General features: G+C 37.0%; 1 protein-coding gene across 5 annotated transcripts in view; it reads right to left on the reverse strand.

Annotated features, from left to right (window-relative positions):
- Positions 1-22,034, reverse strand: part of LOC126419025 (protein sex-lethal-like) — a 113,668-nt gene that overhangs the window by 70,472 nt on the left and 21,162 nt on the right. For all 5 annotated transcript variants that reach the window (XM_050086083.1, XM_050086086.1, XM_050086082.1 and 2 more), the window contains exon 3: positions 8,720-8,895. In XM_050086083.1, the coding sequence (XP_049942040.1) occupies positions 8,720-8,895 (176 nt within the window). The remainder of the gene's footprint in view (positions 1-8,719; positions 8,896-22,034) is intronic.

Genomic DNA, 22,034 nt, shown 5'->3' on the forward strand with positions numbered 1-22,034 from the left:
AACTTAAGTTTCTCATTATTACTATTATTATTAGTCATTCCTTGCTGAAAAACATCATAGCTCACAATTCAAAAGTTAGTGTCTGTCCAGTAATCAAGTCACTTCAGTTGAACAAAAATTTTAACAGCACACTAATTTTAAAACTTTCAGTAGATAAATATGAAAAAAATTTCAAAAGAGCATTCATCCAAGTTGGTACAAACTTCGCTCTGCATCCAGGTTATAGTCAATGGTGTCATGTACAAAACATCTGCAAGTTATAAATACATAGGTAGAAGAGTGACAAATACACAGCTAGAATAAACAGCAAAATAAGTGAGCACTGTAACAAGGTAGGAGCAATGTTCACAATTCCAAATAAGTAACTAAGTGAAAAGAGTTTTGCCAAAAATGGGCTGTACTTAAACAAGTTCTGATCTTTAGCAAAATATTTGCTAATATTAGTAAAATTACAATTATTGGGGGAACTAATATATAGTAAAGGGGATAACAAAATCTGGGTGGGGGAAAAAAGACCAAAATGTTACATGAAAAATAGTGTCCAGGAAACCACAAACATGAATGACCTTAAATGCATCTAAATGAAAATGGGGTGACCGTAACTGAAAAGATAAAGGAAAATTGACGAACTTAAAAAAAAGAAAGAAAGAGGACAAACTTCATCTATATCTATACTCTGCAAGATACCTTAGGTGTACTGCAGAGGGTACTTTGGATACTACTATCTTTTCCACCCTTCCCTTTTCCATTTGTGAGTGGTGTGCTGGAAAAATGATTGTTGGTAAACTTCCATATTAGTTCAAATTTCTCTGATTTTCTCACTATGGTCATTTCACAAAGTGTATGCCTGACTTTTCCCTGAATGCACTCTCTCAGAATACAGTAAACCTCTCCTTGCTGCACAACACATCTCTTCTAGTGTCTGCCACTGGAGTTTGTCCAGCATTTCTTTCTACACCAACTTAATGATCTAATGACAAAATGAGTTGCTCTTCACTGAATCTTTGTTATCTCTTCTATCAATCCAAGGTCACGGACTGATGATCAATACTTGTGAATCGGCTGAACAAGTGTTTTGTGTCTCAACAACATTTCCTTCAAATTATGCTCTTGAATCTAAGCCTGGCATCTGTTTTTTTCCCTACAGTTTGTTTTATATGGTCATTCCACTTTACATCACTGCAATTGGTTACTCCTAGAAATTTTACAGTAGGTAATGTTTAGGATGGTTTATTGCCAATAGAATAATCAAACTGTCATGGATTTCTTTGGATATTTATACATAATATATTTATTTATATTCAGAGTCAACTGCCATGCCAGTATGACTCTTCAGTCTTCTGCAGGTCTTTCTGCAATAGGCATCTTCTGGCATTGCTACCGTCTTATACACAACCACATCATCAGCAAATAGCTCAAGGAACTTTCAATGTTATCCACAAGATCATTTAACTATACTGTAGACAGTAATAAAGCTATCCACTTCTTTGTGTACTCCAAAAATTGCTTTTACATCTATCACCTTAGTTTGACTAAGGGTGATGAGCTCTAATAGCAAGAAAGTCCTGAATCAAGGAAGCCCTCAATCCAGTCACAACTCTGGTCTGATACTCTGTAAGCTCACATTTTGTTCACTAAACGGCAGCATGCAACTGTACAAAATTCCTTCTTTATATAAAGAAACATGGCATCAACCTGAGTGCCAATGTCTACAATATTCTGGATATTGCAGCGGAACAAAGGGAGCAGAGTTTCGCAAACCCTCTGTTTGCGGAAGTCATGCTGACTATTATAAAGATTTTTTGTCCTCTGAAAACATCATAATACGTGGGAATACAGCATATACCATAACTCAACAATAGAATGAATTATGTACAACTGTACTATACCCTTCTTGAAAATGGAAAGGGCTTGAACTTTTTTTCAGTTGCTAGGACCCATCGCTGCTCCAGTAACCTATAATATACTACTGCTAGAAGTGGAGCAAATTCTGTTGCATTACTGCTGTACAATCTCACACATAACAAGTCCAGATGGCCCACCACGATCGAGCTCTTTTAGTTGATATTTTTCCATTTTGGCACTCTTGAGAGGTTGGAAAGAAGGAACTGTATGGCGATCTCCACGGCGAAACAGTTCTGGAAGAATGACTTCAATATTTCAGCTCTCTCTCCATCACCTTCCGTTTTGGTGCCAGTATGGTCACTGAATTGCTGAATGAATGTTTTCAATCCACTTACTGACTTTATATAACACAAGTTATTTGGCAAAATTTCACTCTCAAATTCACTGAATGCTTCTTGCATTGCTCTCTATGTAGTTATTTTTGGTTCATTCAGCTTTTATTTGTAAACTAAACTTTGACTTTGCTTAAGTCTGTGATGAAGCTCTCCTTGATTTTGCAGCAACTTTCTAACATGCATTTTCCATGCCCTTAAAACCTTGCTCAGCACATAGTGATATAAAACAGCTAAGCACATACTGGTATAAAGCATACTGAACAACAATTTTGAATCTTATCCATTTGTGCATCACAGCTTCATCATCTGACCTGATTACTTGATGTTTACAACAGGTATTCATGTACTCTGCCATTTGTACCCTGTCACTCTTGTTAAGTAAAAATATTACCTTTCTCAACATGCTTTGTAAGACCCATCCTCATTGAGGCTATTGCAGCCTTGTAAGCACTGATGCCCTACTACATGTTAACCGATTCAAAACACTGGGGTCTGTTTGTTGTTACGAGGTCTAAAACACTGCTCTTATGAAGCATTTCTCTAACTGCTTGAAGTAATTTGCATACAATACATTCAGAATAATCTCACACAAATCCCTGTCTCTGACACCAGGTTTAATCTTATGACTCTCCGATACAATAGATGGCAAATTGAAGTCTTGCCTTATCACAAAAACGTTAACAGGAAACTTACTCGCAACATTCTGCAGGTTTTCCCTGATGCGCTCTGCTACTAAGGCTCCCGATATAGGCGGCCTATAAATGCATCTAATTACCATGTTTGTACCTCCTTTCATGCTTAACTTTATCTAAATTATTTCACAGTAGCTGATAGTGTCCAAGTATTTATTTACTTTGCATTCGTGGAATTTATCTTTGACTTATAAAGCTTCTTTGTATGCTATTTTTGAAGAATTATGAGAGCGGACACAAACGAACAGTTTGTTTGCTTCACCGACAAGAGAGAGAGCCACGTAGAACTGGCAACCAACTAACACTAAGGTCCATGTCCACAACACAACGTTTCTGGCCTTGTGCTTTGTTTATGGTCACGATAAAAACTCTCTTGCTTGTGCCACTACCCATCAAAATTTCTGCTTCCGTAATGTTACGTTGGAGAGGAGTACCTACTGGCTGCTTATAAATAAAGTGCAGCTATTCATGGAGGTACAGTGTGAGCTGTAATTATCATATGGCAGTGAAACTTGGTAGACATCCTAATGCATTAATATAGAATCTATTTCCATTGGAAAAAAATTACTTTCAATTTTGGCCATCAGGTGCAAATTTGGCACTATACAGCATCTCACTGACATCTCTAATGTTCATACTGAATGAAGTGTGTAAGTGGCATTTAAAAATAAAATCAACATTATGCCTTTCTCACTTGTTTGACCTTTTCTGCTCAGGTCTCCTTCCTAATCCATCACCTACAGAAACATTTATATATGCCTCTCCCGCATTCACAGAGCCAGATTTGCATCTGGTGGCCAAATATTTGAACTAATTTTTTTCCAGTGTAAATCAGTTCCTTATTAATGCATTAGAATGTCTACCAAGTTTCACTGCCATATAATAAGTGTAGCCCACACTGGACCTCTGTGCGTAGTAGCACTTTAATTATAACCTCCCAGTATTAGCCTCAGTGAGTGAAGAACTCTGAGAAGTGAGATGATGCATGATGCTCTCAATCAGAGTTACATCATATCTCACTCTTGGAAAGATATACCAAAGAGCAAGTTAAAGCCTGATGTTCTCAAGCCAGAGCAAGTCTTTCCGCATGTCACTGGATTCTCGAGACCATATATTCATAGTGTTTTAGCTGTTCTGTTGCATTCAGAATGACTCTACTGTTTTCTAGGCATATTTACTTATACACAGAACCAAATCAAAATGTTATGAGTAGGCCCACAAACCACAAAGAAAACTTAACAAATTTGTTAACCCTAGCAAAGAATGTAAATGAAACACATCAAAAGGAATAAACCAATGTCATTTTTAATACACAAAGCAAGACCAGTGACTCCGTGTATCGCAGCCAAGCGAATTCGCACTTAGTTTCACAGTCGTAAAGACAAGACTGCATAAACTTCTGAAAATACATCTGTCACTGAGTTGAAAAAACTAACAGCACCACCTATAGGTTCTTTGGTGTACTGCACTGTGAGCAGATTTTTTAGATAAAGACTGTAAACGATGATACTTTTTAATTCATGTTCTGATTTTCATGAAATAAAGTCGTGGGCCAAGCTATACTTAAGTTACCTGTGAAATCCCATTTTTTGAGATAGTGTGTTCGTGTGTTCAAACAGATAGACAGACATAGCAGTTTTGTTATTAGTCTACATTTGGAATCTGTAATAATGTCACTAAACACCATCAAACCTTTCACGGCAATAAATGGGCTGTGACCATGGGCATTTAACCTATTCTTGCAATACAAATTCATTGGTACTTATCCTATTCTTGCAATACATATTCCAATCTCAACTCAGGATTTTGCTACCATCATAACATTGTTACTAAGCAGGTCATATTACCTATAATAAGCAGTACTAATATCACACTAGTATTTTCTCTTTATGATTTGCAATGACAAACATTGTCTGAGAGTAATGTGGATGATCTATCAAGCAATTCATCATCGGTGATCCTAAGGAGAGCTTCCTCTTAACATAAAAAAATAAAATAAATAAAAAAAATTAAAAACAGCCCACATACTCAGCTATCTGCTGACATTGTGCTGTGCTCAACAGACCTATTTGTGTGTATGTGTGTGTGTGTGTGTGTGTGTGTGTGTGTGTGTGTGTGTGGGGCGGGGGGGGATGCTCCATAACTCTCTGGTTGATAACAGGTGTCAAGAAATTCACACATGAATTATCACAAAACTGCCTGAGCCGCTGGTTGAGACCCCCCCACTCAGCACAAAATCAGAGAATCAACTCTGGTATGATGCTGCAAACTATGAACCTTGTTTGCACCCCATATACAATGCTAGTCCAGCCAACCACTTGAAGGAACAAAGGATAGCCTCAGAACTCTAGCAGGAAGCATCATTCATGCAGGTATGAGCTATGATTTGCAGCTGGTAACATCCTGTGTGTTCAACAGACATCTTCACATCTCACTTGAGACGTCCTGTAAACATAAAGGGTGCACACTGGCTTCTTTTGCCAACTTGCCTGCTTTTTCCCTGAGGAGCTTCATTACCCATTTAACACTGGAACTCCTGATAATCAACACACACTGCCCGTGCCTGTCTCGACATGGCTGGAAAACTGGCAACTTGCTCAACATAAAGTAATCCTCTGCTGGCTCAGCTATGTTATCAATGCAGGGCAGCACCTCATACCAGTTGTGAAGGCATAACGGGGCAGCTGTGTAGCCGGTTCCAGAGATACATGAACATGTCACTCTGGCACTCACCCTTAAGTGAGGATAAACCATGAACTGGTCAGATGTGGTGCATCGGAAGACACAACAACACTGGGATTCCTAAAAGCACCGAAAGGCACTCCAATATCATTGTGGCTCAGAAAAGTGGCCTGAAGCCTATAACCAAGTGATAGTTGACCTGGTCCCTACCACCCACTGGTGGGCATTCCAGCTTGCATGGTGGGCAACAGACAAGAGGGATTTGAAAAACATTTACATCTGGTTTTCATAAAATTTTGACAAAGTATTTGGTAAGTAATTATTATTATATGCTTTAACTTGCTGTAAATCTGCTTTATAAATTTTATATAGTACAGTTACTTCCTCACTTTATAAATCACCATTACAGTGGAACTGATGGGCAGTTAGAAAACTTTACTACAAACAGAGATACAGAAGTGGGCAAGTAGGTAAAAAAGGTTGACTACCCCAGCAATAAACCATAGCCAACATCGCTTCTTAAGCCAAGTCTCCTTGTGTTCATACATAACAAGTGCAGTCACTATCCATCTCAAATTACTTTTCAGACATAAGAAATTTTAAAGTGATCTGCATAAATGAACACTGGCATATGAAATACTGCATGGTAACTTTAAATAAACTAAGAAATTTCCTTGTTGCCTATTGCTTTTGTAGATGCAACAAAATCCATGGATTTACCTGCTTCTCATGAAAAGCCTCACCGAACTAGAAAGTTGCAAATAAATTTCATTTGCTAAACAACAAATCTGTATTTGAAATTTATTGTGTGGAATTATAAACAGACTCTATTACAATTATGTCCTTATATAGGACTCAAGGAAGGGAATTAAAAAGATTTTTACCTAAACCTCAATAGGCAATCACAAAAACTAAAAAAAGACAATAAAAAGAAATTTTGACAGCTGCCGATCTTAACATGGATGCGACAAGCATAGTTCCTCAGAAAAGTAAGAACATGATATGCCAAGCATATTATATACCAGTTCTGTTGTGTGCTGCAGAAATCTGAGCCCTAAAATAAAGCAGGGACAAAAAAAAGTGTGATCAATTGAAATGAAGCTTTTGAGAAGTTGGATAGGTGTAATGAAAATGGGAAAGATGAGAAATGAGACTGTTATGTAGGTGCGGAACCTCTACAAGAGAAAGAAGGAAGTAATGGTTCCAAAAGTGAGGACAGGAGCATCACTTTTATGTATCGGCAATACGAAACATTTCTCTTCCTGAAAGTTAGTACTTGCCAACACTCCTGTCTCATAAGTCATTAAATCAAACAATTTCATCTGTATAGAACGTGACAACAAAATTTTGACTCTGGTGCAATGACTGTCAGAACAGTTGTATTTTCATACAATCCATTTACTCTTTTACATTTTCTCTCTTAACTTCAGTCAGTCGAATAGTTTTCTCAACTCTATTTTCCATTCCAGATGGTCCTAGCATGTAAAACTATGCCCTTTCTCTGTGATGGATTTCTATCATAACGGAGTACTAAGCAATTTTGGTGGTTTGTAGTACCCTGGCTACCTTACGACCTCTGCTTACAATAAGAGTGTTCCATTCAATCAGTGCGTGATAAATTTCAGATGTTCACATTCTATGGCTTTCTGTACATGTTCCTTAACAGAAAGCATTAGATGCATGAACATTAACCTCCACCTTGTGAATAAATAGTGACTTGGCATACTGAATTTGTATTTGCAGTCTTTTTCACCGTTATGAATATCTATACTCTGCAAACCACCAGAGGTAGATGGCAGAGGATTAGTCCCATTGTACCAGTTGTTATGGTTTCTTCCCACTCTATTCTGTTCATTCCATTCAAGCACAGATTTAGATCTTCCTGTGGCAATATGCATTTCCAAAAAAAGCTCATTATAAATTTAATAACAGAAAATGTAAAATGTTGCAGATGAACATGAGAAGTCATCTTGACACTATAACTCATCAAAAAAATGTCGTAACAGTTTACAAACCAAACAGCTACTTTGCATCACAATCTGAATGGATCTATTTCATGAAAATCTGTGACAATGGCTTCTTGCTGTCACACTTTACTGAAATATCATTTACATCAATTTACACTAATACCAGTACATTTTCCTTTGCAGCAGTCTTCCATCAAACACTATGTTCACATAGATGAAGGACCAAATACAGTTTCCTTTCAAACAAGAGATGTCATTACAAGCACTTCATAAGAGGACACTATATCAGGTCTGGTTTGAGCACTTCATGGTATAACATTTGAAAAATGTTTTAACAAAGTTTCAGAATAGATTGAGCATAAAGATCAAATCCTGGGATGAATCAGATGATGATTGGCAGCACATATAATCAGTTTCGGGGTAAAAATTTCAAACACTTTCTGAAAGCAATTCATGAAACTACTTAGAAAATCAATTCACAACACATTTCATTTCAATATATCACCTAAGATATATTTTCTGCAGCACTGTACGGCTCAGTACAAGAAGCATTAGTAAATATTTGTGGAGCCACAAAGGTGATTAAACATCTTAATATAAAAAAGTCTTTACAGCATTTTAGATTCTGTGACACCTTATCAGCTCTATTCAATTTTCTTTTCCATTACATTTACAGGTACAAAAATTTATGGACCAGATGGTACTTAGGTATTCTTGCATACATGTGCAAACTTTAACACAATGAAGTGTAGTCTAGGCTACTGTGATTGTTGCCTCTACAAAACTTTTGTACCAACAAAAGAAACAGATACTAGATCGTGCCAGTTAGGATACACTATTACATTGCCCCAAATCCCATAAATGGTCTAATCAAATTGTAAACCAAGGCATAAGCTACTATTAATTCACACTTGCAAATGTCGACCTATTTTGTGAACTTGGACTATGATACCATGGTTTTTCAGTTTCTGTTGGGCATCCTAGTGATGCCACTGGAGACAGCTCTGTATTTTCAATTCAAACAAATGTACATTAAAGTGAAGTCAGGAATTATTAAAGTATTTATAGAAAGTAGTAGTAAAGATTTTCCCGCATGCCAGAAAGAAAGACAATAAAGAAAATTAAAATAAAAGCTTACCGTGGCAAGTTTGTTACATAGAGATTCGTATCTTTAATATCATAACCAGATGGTCGTGCAAAAGAAACTTTCAATCTTTTATTCTGCACCTGGAATCCATTTAGTGTTGCGATGGCACGAATAGCATCCTCAGGTTTTTGGTAATTCACAAAACCAAAACCATAGCTGTATCCAGTCTGCAACACAAACATCCATTACATAAAATAAAAATATATTATCATACATAAAATCCTCATCATGTTATTACAATTAGAAAAGAATATGAACAAACTAGACTGTTCATACAAGCCATTTCTCTATTCTCTATTAGATAAACCAATCACTTTTTCCTTGTGCCACAATTGAATGAAACAGGGTCTGCAGAGTAGCATCTGCTAATGAAATAGTCTCCTTTGCCACATTTTTCAGAAGCAGGAAAGTACGAGTGGGTAAATATGTTAACTAACGTATTTCCTATTTTACTATGAAGTGGAAATCATTACTCAAAATTTAGCATAATTTACCTATTTTAAGTATGATATTTACTCGATTATAAGATGATGCTTCTTCCCAAATTCGTCATTGGTAAAATACAGTCATCTTATACTCATAGATAAAACTACTGCTGCTTAAGTCAACATTTATCTATTGTTTAATACATTAATTCAGGAGTTGTCTTTCATTTAAATATGAAGCTTTGGCTGGTCAGGTCATGTGCAGATTTATTCTGAAGAATTCGGAAGAGTGGGCCTGGGCATGCAATACTCCGTTCAAACAGGCTCAAGATTTTCCGATATACCAAAGCACTCCATACGGTATCAACCTTGCCTGAACAATCATGTGACATTTGAGATGCATGGCATACTGCAAGGGAGCCTATGGACTAGTCACTACAATACTCTATCGTGCTGCTTAAAATCTGACAATTCTGTGAAAGACAGGAGGAAATAGCATTACATTCTGCCATATTACAAACTACTGTTCTATTTGAACATGTTTGCAGTTCTTATATATTTATGGATACGGAATGCAAACTTTTGTGCTGCTTTTTAAGTACAGCTTACATTCAAAGTCAAGAATGTAGTCGTTAAAAAAAACATTAATTGATTCTGAACCCAAGTCAATATTTAGTTTGGTTGTGCAAGAGTTTAACAATTTACCAAATGGTTTGCACATGAGAAATTCGGATGTTGTTCACATATTAGAATTATTATGTAGTATTCTGCCAAGTGGCAGGTGCGTGTCTTTGTATGAATTTCTGACAATAATGTTTTCTGTCTACAGCTTGCGCCTTCAGTCTGCAGTATACTTCCATATTTAATGTCATCCAGATGTTCAAACCTTCTTCCTTGGACTGTAGTTGTTCTGATCTTCCTTTTGATGACATTGTGTGTGAGCCCATCATGCCTAAGTATGCATCTGATCCAGATGACTTTCCTCTACAGCAGTGGTTGCTAGCCTTTGTGACAACAGCATTACCCCGGAGTGCAATATGATATTAGCTATTTATTCCCATCCACACTGTCACCAACATTAGCACCTACATAAATTTTAGAGTGAAAAAAAACTTTCGTTGATCACTCATTTTAAAATCACGAAAGATAAGCAATGTTTAGTTTTTGCGAAACACCTGTGGTTTTATTAAACCATGAACTATTGAGTCAATGAGACTATTGATACTGTACATTTCCAACAACATTTTTTAATAGAATGATGATGCATTTGTCAAGCACAACACGAGTGCTACCTGCAACTCCTCCTCAGAAAAGAAAGCTAATTGTCAAGGGCTGGACACTCGATACAAAACATGCTTCCTCTGTACTACTATTCTCACTAGTGACAATTGCTCAGTCAACTCCATTTGAAATCAACCGAATCAAAATATGTGCACTAAACTTAGGCCCCTGTTTGTTTGTCACTTGATTGCTGGCCTCGTTACTTCTAAACTGGCAGAAATTTAAAGACTTCAGGCTGCCAGTACTTCATGTCAGACCACTGTCACTAAATAATAATAATAACAATAATAATAATAATAATAATAATAATAATACAGTATAAGCCCTGCAACAGGTACTAGTCATTACGAAGGGAATAATGAAGCAATTCCCAGTTTATCCTGGCAACTACCTACAATCCTGCAACAGGTATTTTCATGAGATATTTAAGCAAAAGTGAAGTACAGGTCGCCGTCACAGGTGCATGGTACTATGTACAGAATGCATGTGTAGTGGTAGGGCAATGTGAGGAAGAGGAAGAAGAAGAAGAAGAAGAAGAAGAAGAAGATGATGATGATGATGATACATTCATTTCACAAGTTGTAACCTCCATCATATTGCGTCACACATTAATGCTAGTATTTGAAGAAAATGTAATTGTTGATAACTTATGTAATCAGTATTATAGCCTTGCATGAAACAGAGATTAAATTATTTTTGAAAGTCCATTACCATAAAACTCCTTTGTTTTCATCATTCAGAAAATTACATTTTACCCGTAAGGGGATAATTTACCCCAGGCTGTGAACCACTGCTCTAAAGAACTGTATTCAGAATAATTTTCTTCTCTCCTCCTCTTCTCAGTACATAGTAATGTGTCACCAGATCTGTTCACTTGATCTTCTCTATTCTTCCCCGGCATCACATTTCTAAACTTTCCAGGTTATTTTTTCTTCATTCTTCTCATGGTACATGTCTCTGCTCTGTACAGGCCAATGTTCCACCAGTTTCTTCCTTAATTCCAAGCCCAAGTTGCCGGTCAGCAGAGTCCTATCCTTGTTTCATGGGGACTTGGCCATAGCAATTCTTGCTCAAATTTCATTTGTGTAGTGGGCATTCTTTGTCAGCAAGCTTTCCAAGTACTTGCACTGTATCACATTCTCCAGTTCAGCAGTTATCTTCCTCGAAGGTTCCTCCTGTTTTGATATCCACATAACCATCGATTTCTCAATGTTGAATTCCATGCCATATTTTGTTTCAGTTCCCACCAACCATCATGTGTTACAGCTGTCTTTGATTTTTGGTGACCACTGTTAGGTCACCTGCATACTTGATGGTGCTGATGAGTCGTCGTCCTATCCTGAAGTTTCCACATCCTTTCAAAGCTTCTCTCACCAACCATTCTCCATACAGTTTGAAGAGACTCAGTGACAGACAACATCCTTGCCTGACTCCTCTTCGTATTTCCACAGTGTTTATTTCTCCGCAATTTAGTTGCATCTTTACCCTTTGTCCCAAGTACAAGTTGAAAATACCACATAAAAACATTATCAGCTTTCAATCAACTTTAGAGCAAGATGGCGACATTCAGGAGAAACCAGAATGAGCACTTATTGAGAATTAATTGTTTAACAATGAAATAAATCATATTAAACTAACTGTAATTGTTATCATGAGGCTTAAGAACAGTGGCAAGACCTTTTGTGGAAATACACTCCAATTAAAATTACTTTGAGACTGATGTTTCAACAAGTCGAGTGGTAGGGGTCAGCCACTAGCCAACCATAGTTCCTTCTCGAGCAACACACATTCACTGTGTTGCTAGCTTTGTGGGTACCCACTGCCATTGCAATCTGCCATCCGCAAAGTACTCTTAATTGAAATACAGCACCGACAGACATCACTAGATTGTGGGGTGAGCGAAAGTTTGAGAACAGAACTGAATCATGACTGCAATCTTTTATTTACATATTAGTTACTGTTACTGCAAATGAAACACACACCAGAAGACATTTCAGACCATGTTTCACAGTTACTCAAGTACAGCATTACAGAAAGGTTTCAAGGAGAACAGTCATGCCAGCTTGGCTGAGAACTAGGGTGAATGTGGGGAGGGAGTGGTGATCAGGCAACAGACTTCATCATAGTGTCAACCATGGGAATTTTTGTCGTATACTTTGACTTTTTATGAACAGCTACAATGTTTACACTGTAGTTTACTGGAATCCATTTGTAGTTGGAATGAACTGACTTTAAAATAGGACAGATACTCAAGAATACTATACATTTCTGCACGAGACAGTAGAAGTCTAGACAGGTGCCAGTGGCTACTTAGGTGATGCGTGCATGTTGTTGATTCTCACCATAAGGCATGATGAGAGCAAAAGAAGTGTGTCAACTACTGGTTCCACGCAGCCCGTAAGAGAGCAAAGGGCAGACTATATCCTTGGAAGCAAGACACAATTTGACACTCTCAGCTCAGTATAGAAGAGAAATTTGCTATGGTGTCACAAAAAAGGGCTGTGTTCTCAGTCCCACTGTAACCACAACCTCACCTATTGCAACATATTTGGAAGAAACAACCAAATATTTGGTTCAATGAAGATTTAAATTTCACTGTGTGCTACTTGGATGAGAATGATTGGTTATTACTGTCGTTATTATTAAAAATAGTGATAGCATAGACAACAGGCTTTGTAAGCAAAAGATGTAGTGAGGATAAAAATTAATGTAAATCATTTCTTTTTGTTTATTTTACTTCCCTGTCTTATGAAAATGTAAACAAGCAATAAATAGCATAAATTTATAATTGGTAAATGTTATATAAGAGTCGAGGGACATGAAAGGGAAGCAGTGGTTGGGAAGGGAGTGAGACAGGGTTGTAGCCTCTCCCCGATGTTATTCAATCTGTATATTGAGCAAGCAGTGGAGGAAACAAAAGAAGAATTCAGAGTGGGAATTAAAAGTCCATGGGGAAGGAATAAAAACTTTGAGGTTCGCCGATGACATTGTAATTCTGTCAGAGACAGCAAAGGACTTGGAAGAGCAGTTGAAAAGAATGGATAGTGTCTTGAAGGGAGGATATAAGATGAACATCAACAAAAGCAAAACGAGGATAATGGAATGTAGTCGAATTAAGGTGGGTGATGCTGAGGAAATTAGATTAGGAAATGAGACACTTAAAGTAGTAAAGGAGTTTTGCTATTTGGGGAGCAAAATAACTGATGATGGTCGAAGTAGAGAGGATATAAAATGTAGACTGGCAATGGGAAGGAAAGCGTTTCTGAAGAAGAGAAATTTGTTAACATCGAGTATTGATTTAAGTGTCAGGAAGTCGTTTCTGAAAATATTTGTATGGAGTGTAGCCATGTATGGGAGTGAAACATGGACGATAAATAGTTTAGACAAGAAGAGAATAGAAGCTTTCGAAATGTGGTGCTACAGAAGAATGCTGAAGATTAGATGGATAGATCACATAACTAATGAGGAGGTATTGAATAGAATTGGGGAGAAGAGAAGTTTGTGGCACAACTTGACTAGAAGAAGGGATCGGTTGGTAGGACATGTTCTGAGGCATCAAGGGATCACCAATTTAGTATTGGAGGGCAGCGTGGAGGGTAAAAATCGTAGAGGGAGACCAAGAGATGAATACACCAAGCACATTCAGAAGGATGTAGGTTGCAGCAGGTACTGGGAGATGAAGAAGCTCGCACAGGATAGAGTAGCATGGAGAGCTGCATCAAACAAGTCTCTCAGGACTGAAGACCACAACAACAACAAATGTTTTATATTCCTGACAGTGTCCACCTGGGGACGAGCTGCAATGTATGATAACTGCAGAAAACTTCAAAAGCCGAAACCACTCAAAGGCATTTTATTGGATGGCCAGATTCGAGAGAGCTGTGCTCTCATCATCGGGTCTTGTAGTTTAAAATGTTTTACAACATGTTATCCATCACTGTTGCAAATCGCTTCACACTAAATCAGTGGTTCCCAACTTGTGGTTAATTACCCCCTGAGAGGTAAAACGAAATTTTCTGAGGGGTGAAAACCAAATGATTCTATTTTGTTTCAGTCATAAAACTAAATTATTTTCTAACGATCATTACTATTACCACAGTTCTGTAAGACTAATACTGATGATATAAGTTATCAATAATTACTATTCCTCAATTAGTAGCATTAACATGGTGGAGGTTACACATTCCTCACATAGTCAAGCCACTACACGCATATGTTGTGCTTTGTGCCATACATTGCTGGTGATAAAAGTGAGGCATATACGTAAGAAATGCTAAATATCTGAAGAAAATGTCTTCTCCAAGTTGTAGATAGGCCTGAGTTATACTAGCTACTTTAAGATCCTAGAAAATCACAGCAAACCATTTAATTGGCTCAGTTTTGGCCATACTTCAGTTTCTGTGCAATTCAACTACAGTAAAACTTGCTCAAATTGGCACGTGTAGAATTCGAAAATCTGCCACATCGTACAAGTATTTCATTCCCAACGCATTCAGTGCACTTTTACAGGCTGATTTTTTGCATAAAGCAGAACATGTCTAACCAGAAATGGAAAGCAAATCTTAGAACATATTTAATAATTCATTTATAATGTGGAAAAGAGCCTATACAGTACTATTGTACTACAGTACATTAGTTATTCACGACTCTAAAAGGACGTTACTTTTAACACCTCTCTTAAGTATCGCAAAACGAAGAAGAGGTACAGCACAGTGCAGTGCTGCTGATGTGAACCTAAAATCACACCACTCTGTGCAACAACGAATGAGTTACACTCAGTGTCGGTACAGTACATCAAACAAAACAGTTCATTCGTCAACGTTCTGTTTGTCGGCTTTCTCGTTTTCCTCATTATTGACACATGCTGGTGCATACAGGAACATTGTTGCGCATCTATCAACACACTGCTGCAATGTGTCCAGTGAAAGAGGTGGGTATTGTTCTGTTAAACAACGGTTTTACCCGGCATGATCATAATTTTCTGCCAGTTTCAGTTGACTAGTAGCGCTTTAAGAGAGAGAATAACATGACGTCAAACAAATGGTGTATACTATTACCAATTAATGAAACAATTAATGTAACTGAGGCAAGTGAAAAAGACACTCTCTCTGTGCACAAAATTATGTTGCGTTTCAAATGTGGTAAAACAAATTTATGACACTTTAAGAAATAAGGATAAGTTTTGAGACAAATGGATGAAAGGGAATGGGCAAATGAAAAGAAAGGCAAAGAAGACCGGAAATGAAGAAATTAACGAAATAGTGTGGGAATGGTTTGTAAGTGCGCAGGCAAAAAAACTTACCTTTATCTGGACCCACATTGCGGAGTGAGTCTCTGAAAGTCACTAAAGGGCTTGGAATTACGAAGTTTAAGGCATCCAGAGGATGGCTGGAGAGCTTCAAAGCTAGGCACAACATCATGTGGAATGAAGTATGTGGGGAAGCTAAGGATGAGCTAGAAAGTGTAGTAACAGAATGGAAGACAATACTCTCCAACTTAATTATGAATTACAACTCAAAAAACATGTTCAGTGACAACGAAATGGGACTGTTTTATTGTGCGCTGCCTTTAAAATCGCTAGCAATTCAAGGTGCAAAGTGCACCTCCAGAAAAATGTCCAAGGAAAGACTCACAGTACTGCTGTGTGGAAACATGTTACATGAAATGGAGAAGCCACTGGTGATTGGAAGGTGGCAAAACCACATTGTTACACAAACATAGATGTCAATAAGCTTCCAGTCACATGGCGAAGCAATAAAAAGGCATGGATGGTGAGCGGTCTTAAGGAAGAATGGCTGGACTCTTTCAACGCCAAAATGAAAAAAGGAAATCGCAAAGTTCTCCTTTTCCTAGACAATGCAACCTGCCACTAGAAAGTAACGCTATCAAACGTAAAATGGCTTCGTACCCTCCAGGTTCAACTCGCCTCACACAATCCATGGACTGGAGGGGGGGGGGGTATTTACACTTTCAAGTGTCATTATAGGCGATTATTGATGCAATCTCTTATTCTTAGTGTTGAAGAAGCCAAAAGTGCATTTGCTCTTGCACGATCAGTTTCTGTTCTGGATGCACTAAGTTGGACTGGCTTGGCAGTAAAGGAAATAAAACCCGAAACTGTCACCAAGTGCTTCAACAAAGTGGGGTTTGAGGGCCATGAACAAGATACTTCAATGGCCATTGAAGATCAAAAAAATGCAGCAGCAATTGCTGAATTAATGAAAATGCAGAACATTTCATGTAATGCAGATGATTACATAAGAAGTGATGACTTTCTGTCAACTCACTCTGCTTCCACTTCAGCAACAGATTTAATAGGAATCCGCAACACAGAGGATGATGAAGAAGAAGAAACAAAGGAGGAAGAAGAGGAGCAAAATGATGCCCCTAGAAAAATTAATATGCCTGAAGAAGCCATGGCATACATAAACGATGTTATGCAATTTGCAGCACACACAAATTCTCCCAGCTTGTGGGAACTACTGTATCATGCAAAAAATTGCCTAGAAAAAACAATTTTGAACAGCAAATCAAAACACGTTTCCCCTTTTCATATGTGGCAAAAAAAGTGAAATGTAAAGCAAATAAACATGGGAATAACATGTATGTACATACAACAATAAACGAATTTAAAGTTCAAGTAAAAATATAGAAATGCTGTGTTATTTATCAATTAGTATAATAGTCCAGTGTTCTGTTTTCCAGTGTACAGTAAATGAACTCTAATGTGCTGGAGTGAAGGTACGTAAATACAGTATATGCATAATTAAAAATTTTACTGTACTTTTGTGCATGATACCTGACAGGTTTTAAGTATCCCAGTAGTTTAGCGTAATCTGGAAACTTGTCCAATTTGGAAAACTATTTTAGTCCCAGGCAATTCTGATTTTAGCAAGTTTTACTGTATTTGTTTTGTGAACCTAGTTGGTGCCATTATTTTACTGTGCCCATAAAATTTAAGTCATTGTTTGCTAATGTCACTTTGTATGTCTGTGCATTCTTCTATTTCCTTATTACTTCTCAGCCTATAAGTTTCACCATCAGTAATTTTGGGGCCTAATACTTTCCTAACAATCTTTCTTTCTCTTGGATTTCTTCAATAGCCCTCTCTCTATTTAAAATTAAAGTTTATGCTCCACAAAGATATTTAAGTTTTATTACAGTGCCTATGTTTACTAAATTTAGAAAGTGATTTTTTATAATAAAAATTTGTGTTGAGCTGAATGCAGCTGCCATCTTTTGACACCGAACTTCATTTGCAGCTTTTCCAGACTGTTTTCTTGTGTGATTCTCCCAAGTACTTAAATTGTATAACCCTTTTCATTTTTTGTGTTAAAAAACTTCAGTGCTTGTTTGTTGCATGTCATGTATGCCGTTTTTTCCAAATGATATTTGTAGTCCTAGTTTTTCTGCAACTTCTTTAAGAATTTCAATTTGTTTTTGAGCTGTGGTAATATCCCTTCTTAAAATTTCCAGATCAACTTCCAAGGTGAGACAATCTACTCAATATTACTTCTACCTCACTTGATTGATTGACATGACTTTTGCTCTCACCATTCTGTAATTACCTTTTCCAAAACACAGTTAAACAGTAATGGAGAGAGTCCATCTCCCTATCTAACACCAGTCTTTGATATCAAATGAGAAATTTCTCTCATGAATTTAACTTTAGAGCTAGTGTCAGTTATCATTTCCTTAATCGTGCTAGAGTTTTACTGTCTAGCCTCTGTTCCTCTAAAATTTGGAAAAGAGATTCACAATCAACTGAGTCATAGTCCTTTTTAAAACTCCACAAATGTACATACAATATTGTTACTAAAAATCCTTTGGTGCCAGTTTTAAATTAAGAATTTGTTGCGAACAAGATTTGTTTGGTCTAAAGCCTGCTCGGTATTCACCAATTTTACGTTCTAACTGTTCTCGGGCTCAATCAAGTAAACGTTGCGAAAGAATTTTGTATGTGACCGGGAGAAGAGAGATTTCTTTGTAATTATTAACATTGGTTCTAGTTCCTTTTTTTATGCATTGGATGAATTAGGGCCGTTTTACAGTCCTTAGGTATTTTCTCAGTTTGCCAGGTACGTGCTATTAGCTGAGCAATCTCTTTTATAGTGTTCAGGCCAGCTGATTTTAGTAGTTCTGCAATTATAACATCTTCTCCAGATGCTTTATTGTTTTTAAGTCTTAATTTGTTTAGTTATTTTGGTTTTGTCAGGTTCTTTAGAGCCACGGTTGGTGTTATTAGTTTGCTGTAGTTGGAAAGTATTCTCCAGTTCTGCACAGCTGAATAGTTTTTCAAAATAATTAGCAATTTTCCTGATTTTAAGAGCCAAACTGTCATTTTCATTTTTGAAGCAAAGACTTTGATGTTGGTAACCGGTTAGCTTTGTTTTGAATATTTTATAAAACTTTCTTACATTGTTATTTTGGAAGACTTTTTTGATTTCTAAAATTATTATTACTGTTACTATTAGTGGCTGTGGTTAGACACAAAGCATTAACAGCCTGAAGTCTTCCAATTTCTGCCAGTTCAGATGTAAGGAATGCAGCAATGAACTGGTTTATGAACCGTAAGTATAGTGTGCATATTTTAACTTGATTAATTTTAAATGGGGTGCAGTGTGCAGGTCAGTCAAGTACCACAATGGAGAGGATTAAAGCAGATGAAGTATGTTTTGTAACAAGTGTCTACCTCCATTTTGGGTAGTTAGCTTCCTTATCTGTGGAGGAGTTGTGGGTAGTACTTGCAATGCACCACAAATCCCATTTCCATTTCCATAATATGCCTTATAGAATCAAAGATTGTGACATAAGTGACTTTTCAGTTTTACACTATATATAATAATACTAAAAACAGACAATAAACTAATAATACTTATGGTGTAACATCTTTAAAGAGGTATTTTAATTACAATTATAGTGCACTGTTGCCAGTCAAGAAATCTTCTACACTATAGTAATATTTATCTTTCAGACATTTTTCCAGGTCTCTTTTGGTACCTTTTACATTTGGGCCATCCATACCTTTCCATATTTTATTTACAAATTTCATGCCCATATAGTACAGGGTTTTTTCATATGATTTTAATCGGTGGGTGGGTAACATGTAGCTCGTTCTACATCTAGTATCATATTGATGCAAGAAGCAGTTACCCTCAAAAAATTGTGGGTTTCTTTTTGTGAAAGTGAGAGTTTCATACATGTATATGCTTGGAATGCTCATTAGATCTAGTTTTACAACTAAAGGTTTATAATGTTGCTTTGGTTTTGCTCCCACCATTGCTCAGATGATTCCTTTTTTAAGTCTAAAAGCTGTAAGTAAATTTGTTTTTCAGACCACCAGAATATTATACGATACCTAATGACTGAAACAAAATATGCATTATATATAGTTTTTCTTACAGCTAAATCACTAATACTATACAAGATATTTATAATAGATACAAGGCTATTCAGTTGACCCAGTATGTTGTCCACATGGTGATTCCATAACAGGTTTTTACTGACTAAAACGCCAAGGAATTTGACACAGTCTGCAGTCTCTAATTTTTTTGTCCATATACCTTATTTCACTTACAGACTGTGCAGATTGTTTTGTGGTGACATGAACACTTTATGATTTTGTAAAATTTAATGTCAAGTTATTGTTTTTGACCCATGCCTCCACTTCCCCAAGTGTTTGTTCAATATGACGATTAGGTCTATCTCATTTTTACAACAGACTACAGCTGTTGAGTCATCTGCATAGAGGATAGTATCAGACTGGACCTGGCATGGCATATCATTAATACAGAAAAAGTAGTGGCCCTGATATTGAACCTTGTGGAACACCCAGTTGAGTGTGTTTCCAGCCAGAGAGAAATTTCTTGCCATTGATGTTAATAAGTACTCTTTGTTTTCTGTTTGCCAAATATGATGACATCCAGCTAAGGGATTTGCCTTGAAAACCATAGTGTGCCAATTTTTGGAGAAGCAGGTCATGATTAACCGTGTCTAAGGTTTTGGACAGGTCACAAAAGATGCCTGACACACACATTCTACCATCAAGACATCTGCTGACTTTTGTGGCTAATTCATTTATTGCATGGACTGTGCTGCGGCCTTTTCTGAAACCATATTGATTGCATAAGATAATGCTGTTAGATGAATTGTGATTTTCGATCTGATCACATGCTGCTCTTTCAAATATTTCTAAGAAAATTGGTAACAGTGAGATTGGCCTATAGTTGCCCAATTCATCTTGTTTGCCTTTTTTATGTACTGGCCGAACTTCTGCATATTTTAATCGATCTGGAAAACATCCCACATCAAAAGATTGGTTGATTATGAAAGAGAGTGGATATGCAATACTGTGACGGACTATTTTTATTATTTCAGTGGAAACCTCATTCCACCCCACAGATTTTGAATTTTAGAGGGACATTATGATTTTGATGACATCTGCGATGGAAACATGAGAAAATTTAAAACATGGGCAATTACTGTCTGTCGTATTGGGCTTTGTTTTTGGTGGGGAACAGTCAGCAAATTTGTTACAGTTTATGAAAAGTTCATTGAATGATTCACAAATTTGTTTTTTGCATTTGAAATGAAGTTATTATTCGCAGTACATTTTGCTAGTTTAACTAGTTTGTCAAATGTTTTTTGTATGTGCTTACATACTTAAGAAATTCAGGGCTTCGATTTACTTTTGCCTCCATATGCAGTTTCCTCTTAGTAGCACCAGACACTCTAATTCCTTTTGTTACCCATGATCTACTTTTATGGGACCTGGTCCTCACTGTTACAAAAGGGAAGCATTCATTGAATATACCCAAGAATTCAGCTAAAAAGTTATTGTAATTGTCACTTGTGGAAGTGTGTTTGCTGGCTGTCCACTTGGTTTGGCTTTCATCATTCATCCAAACACAAACACACACACACACACACACACACTTTAAATATCATTCATCTATCATCACTTTAAAAATAAAAGTGTTCCAAGAAAAATGTTTCATCCTAACGTTTATTTAGGTGCTGAAGTTGATGATAATGTGGGGGAGGGGAAGTGCAGGGTACTAGCTGATATCTGATTGCATTCAGAAGTAATGGTCTAAAAAAGGTTGGGAACCATTGCACTAAATCTTTGGCAGTAGCCATTAGAGGTGCCAAGCTTGCCAACAGCTTAAACATCCACGACCACATCACTGCTTTTCAGACACTATTTAGCTCAGCAATGCCACATGTCCAGAAGCAGGCCACACATCAGAAAATGCTAATAGAAAAGGCAGTTTGTGATCTGAGGGCCAAGGACTGTATGTTGCATCATTGTCAAAACTGCCCTGGTGATGATGCAGTTAAACATTACTTAGAAGAAATATTCCAGGACAGGGATGCAGAGGAATCAATTTAATTCAAACAGTGGGTTCACAGCGACTGTGAAACAGTAGAAAATAATGTCTGAACAATGGAGAAATTTATTGAAAAACTCTCAAGCAGGATTTGGAAGCTGACAGGCCATCATTTCACTGTAAAACATCAAATGGAATACTTGAAGTAATTGAAGACTGACTTGAAAGCAACAGGATAGTTCTGATGGACGTTGCCGAAAACTACTCATT

Source organism: Schistocerca serialis, chromosome 9, assembly GCF_023864345.2.
Source record: "Schistocerca serialis cubense isolate TAMUIC-IGC-003099 chromosome 9, iqSchSeri2.2, whole genome shotgun sequence".
NCBI lineage: Eukaryota > Metazoa > Arthropoda > Insecta > Orthoptera > Acrididae > Schistocerca > Schistocerca serialis.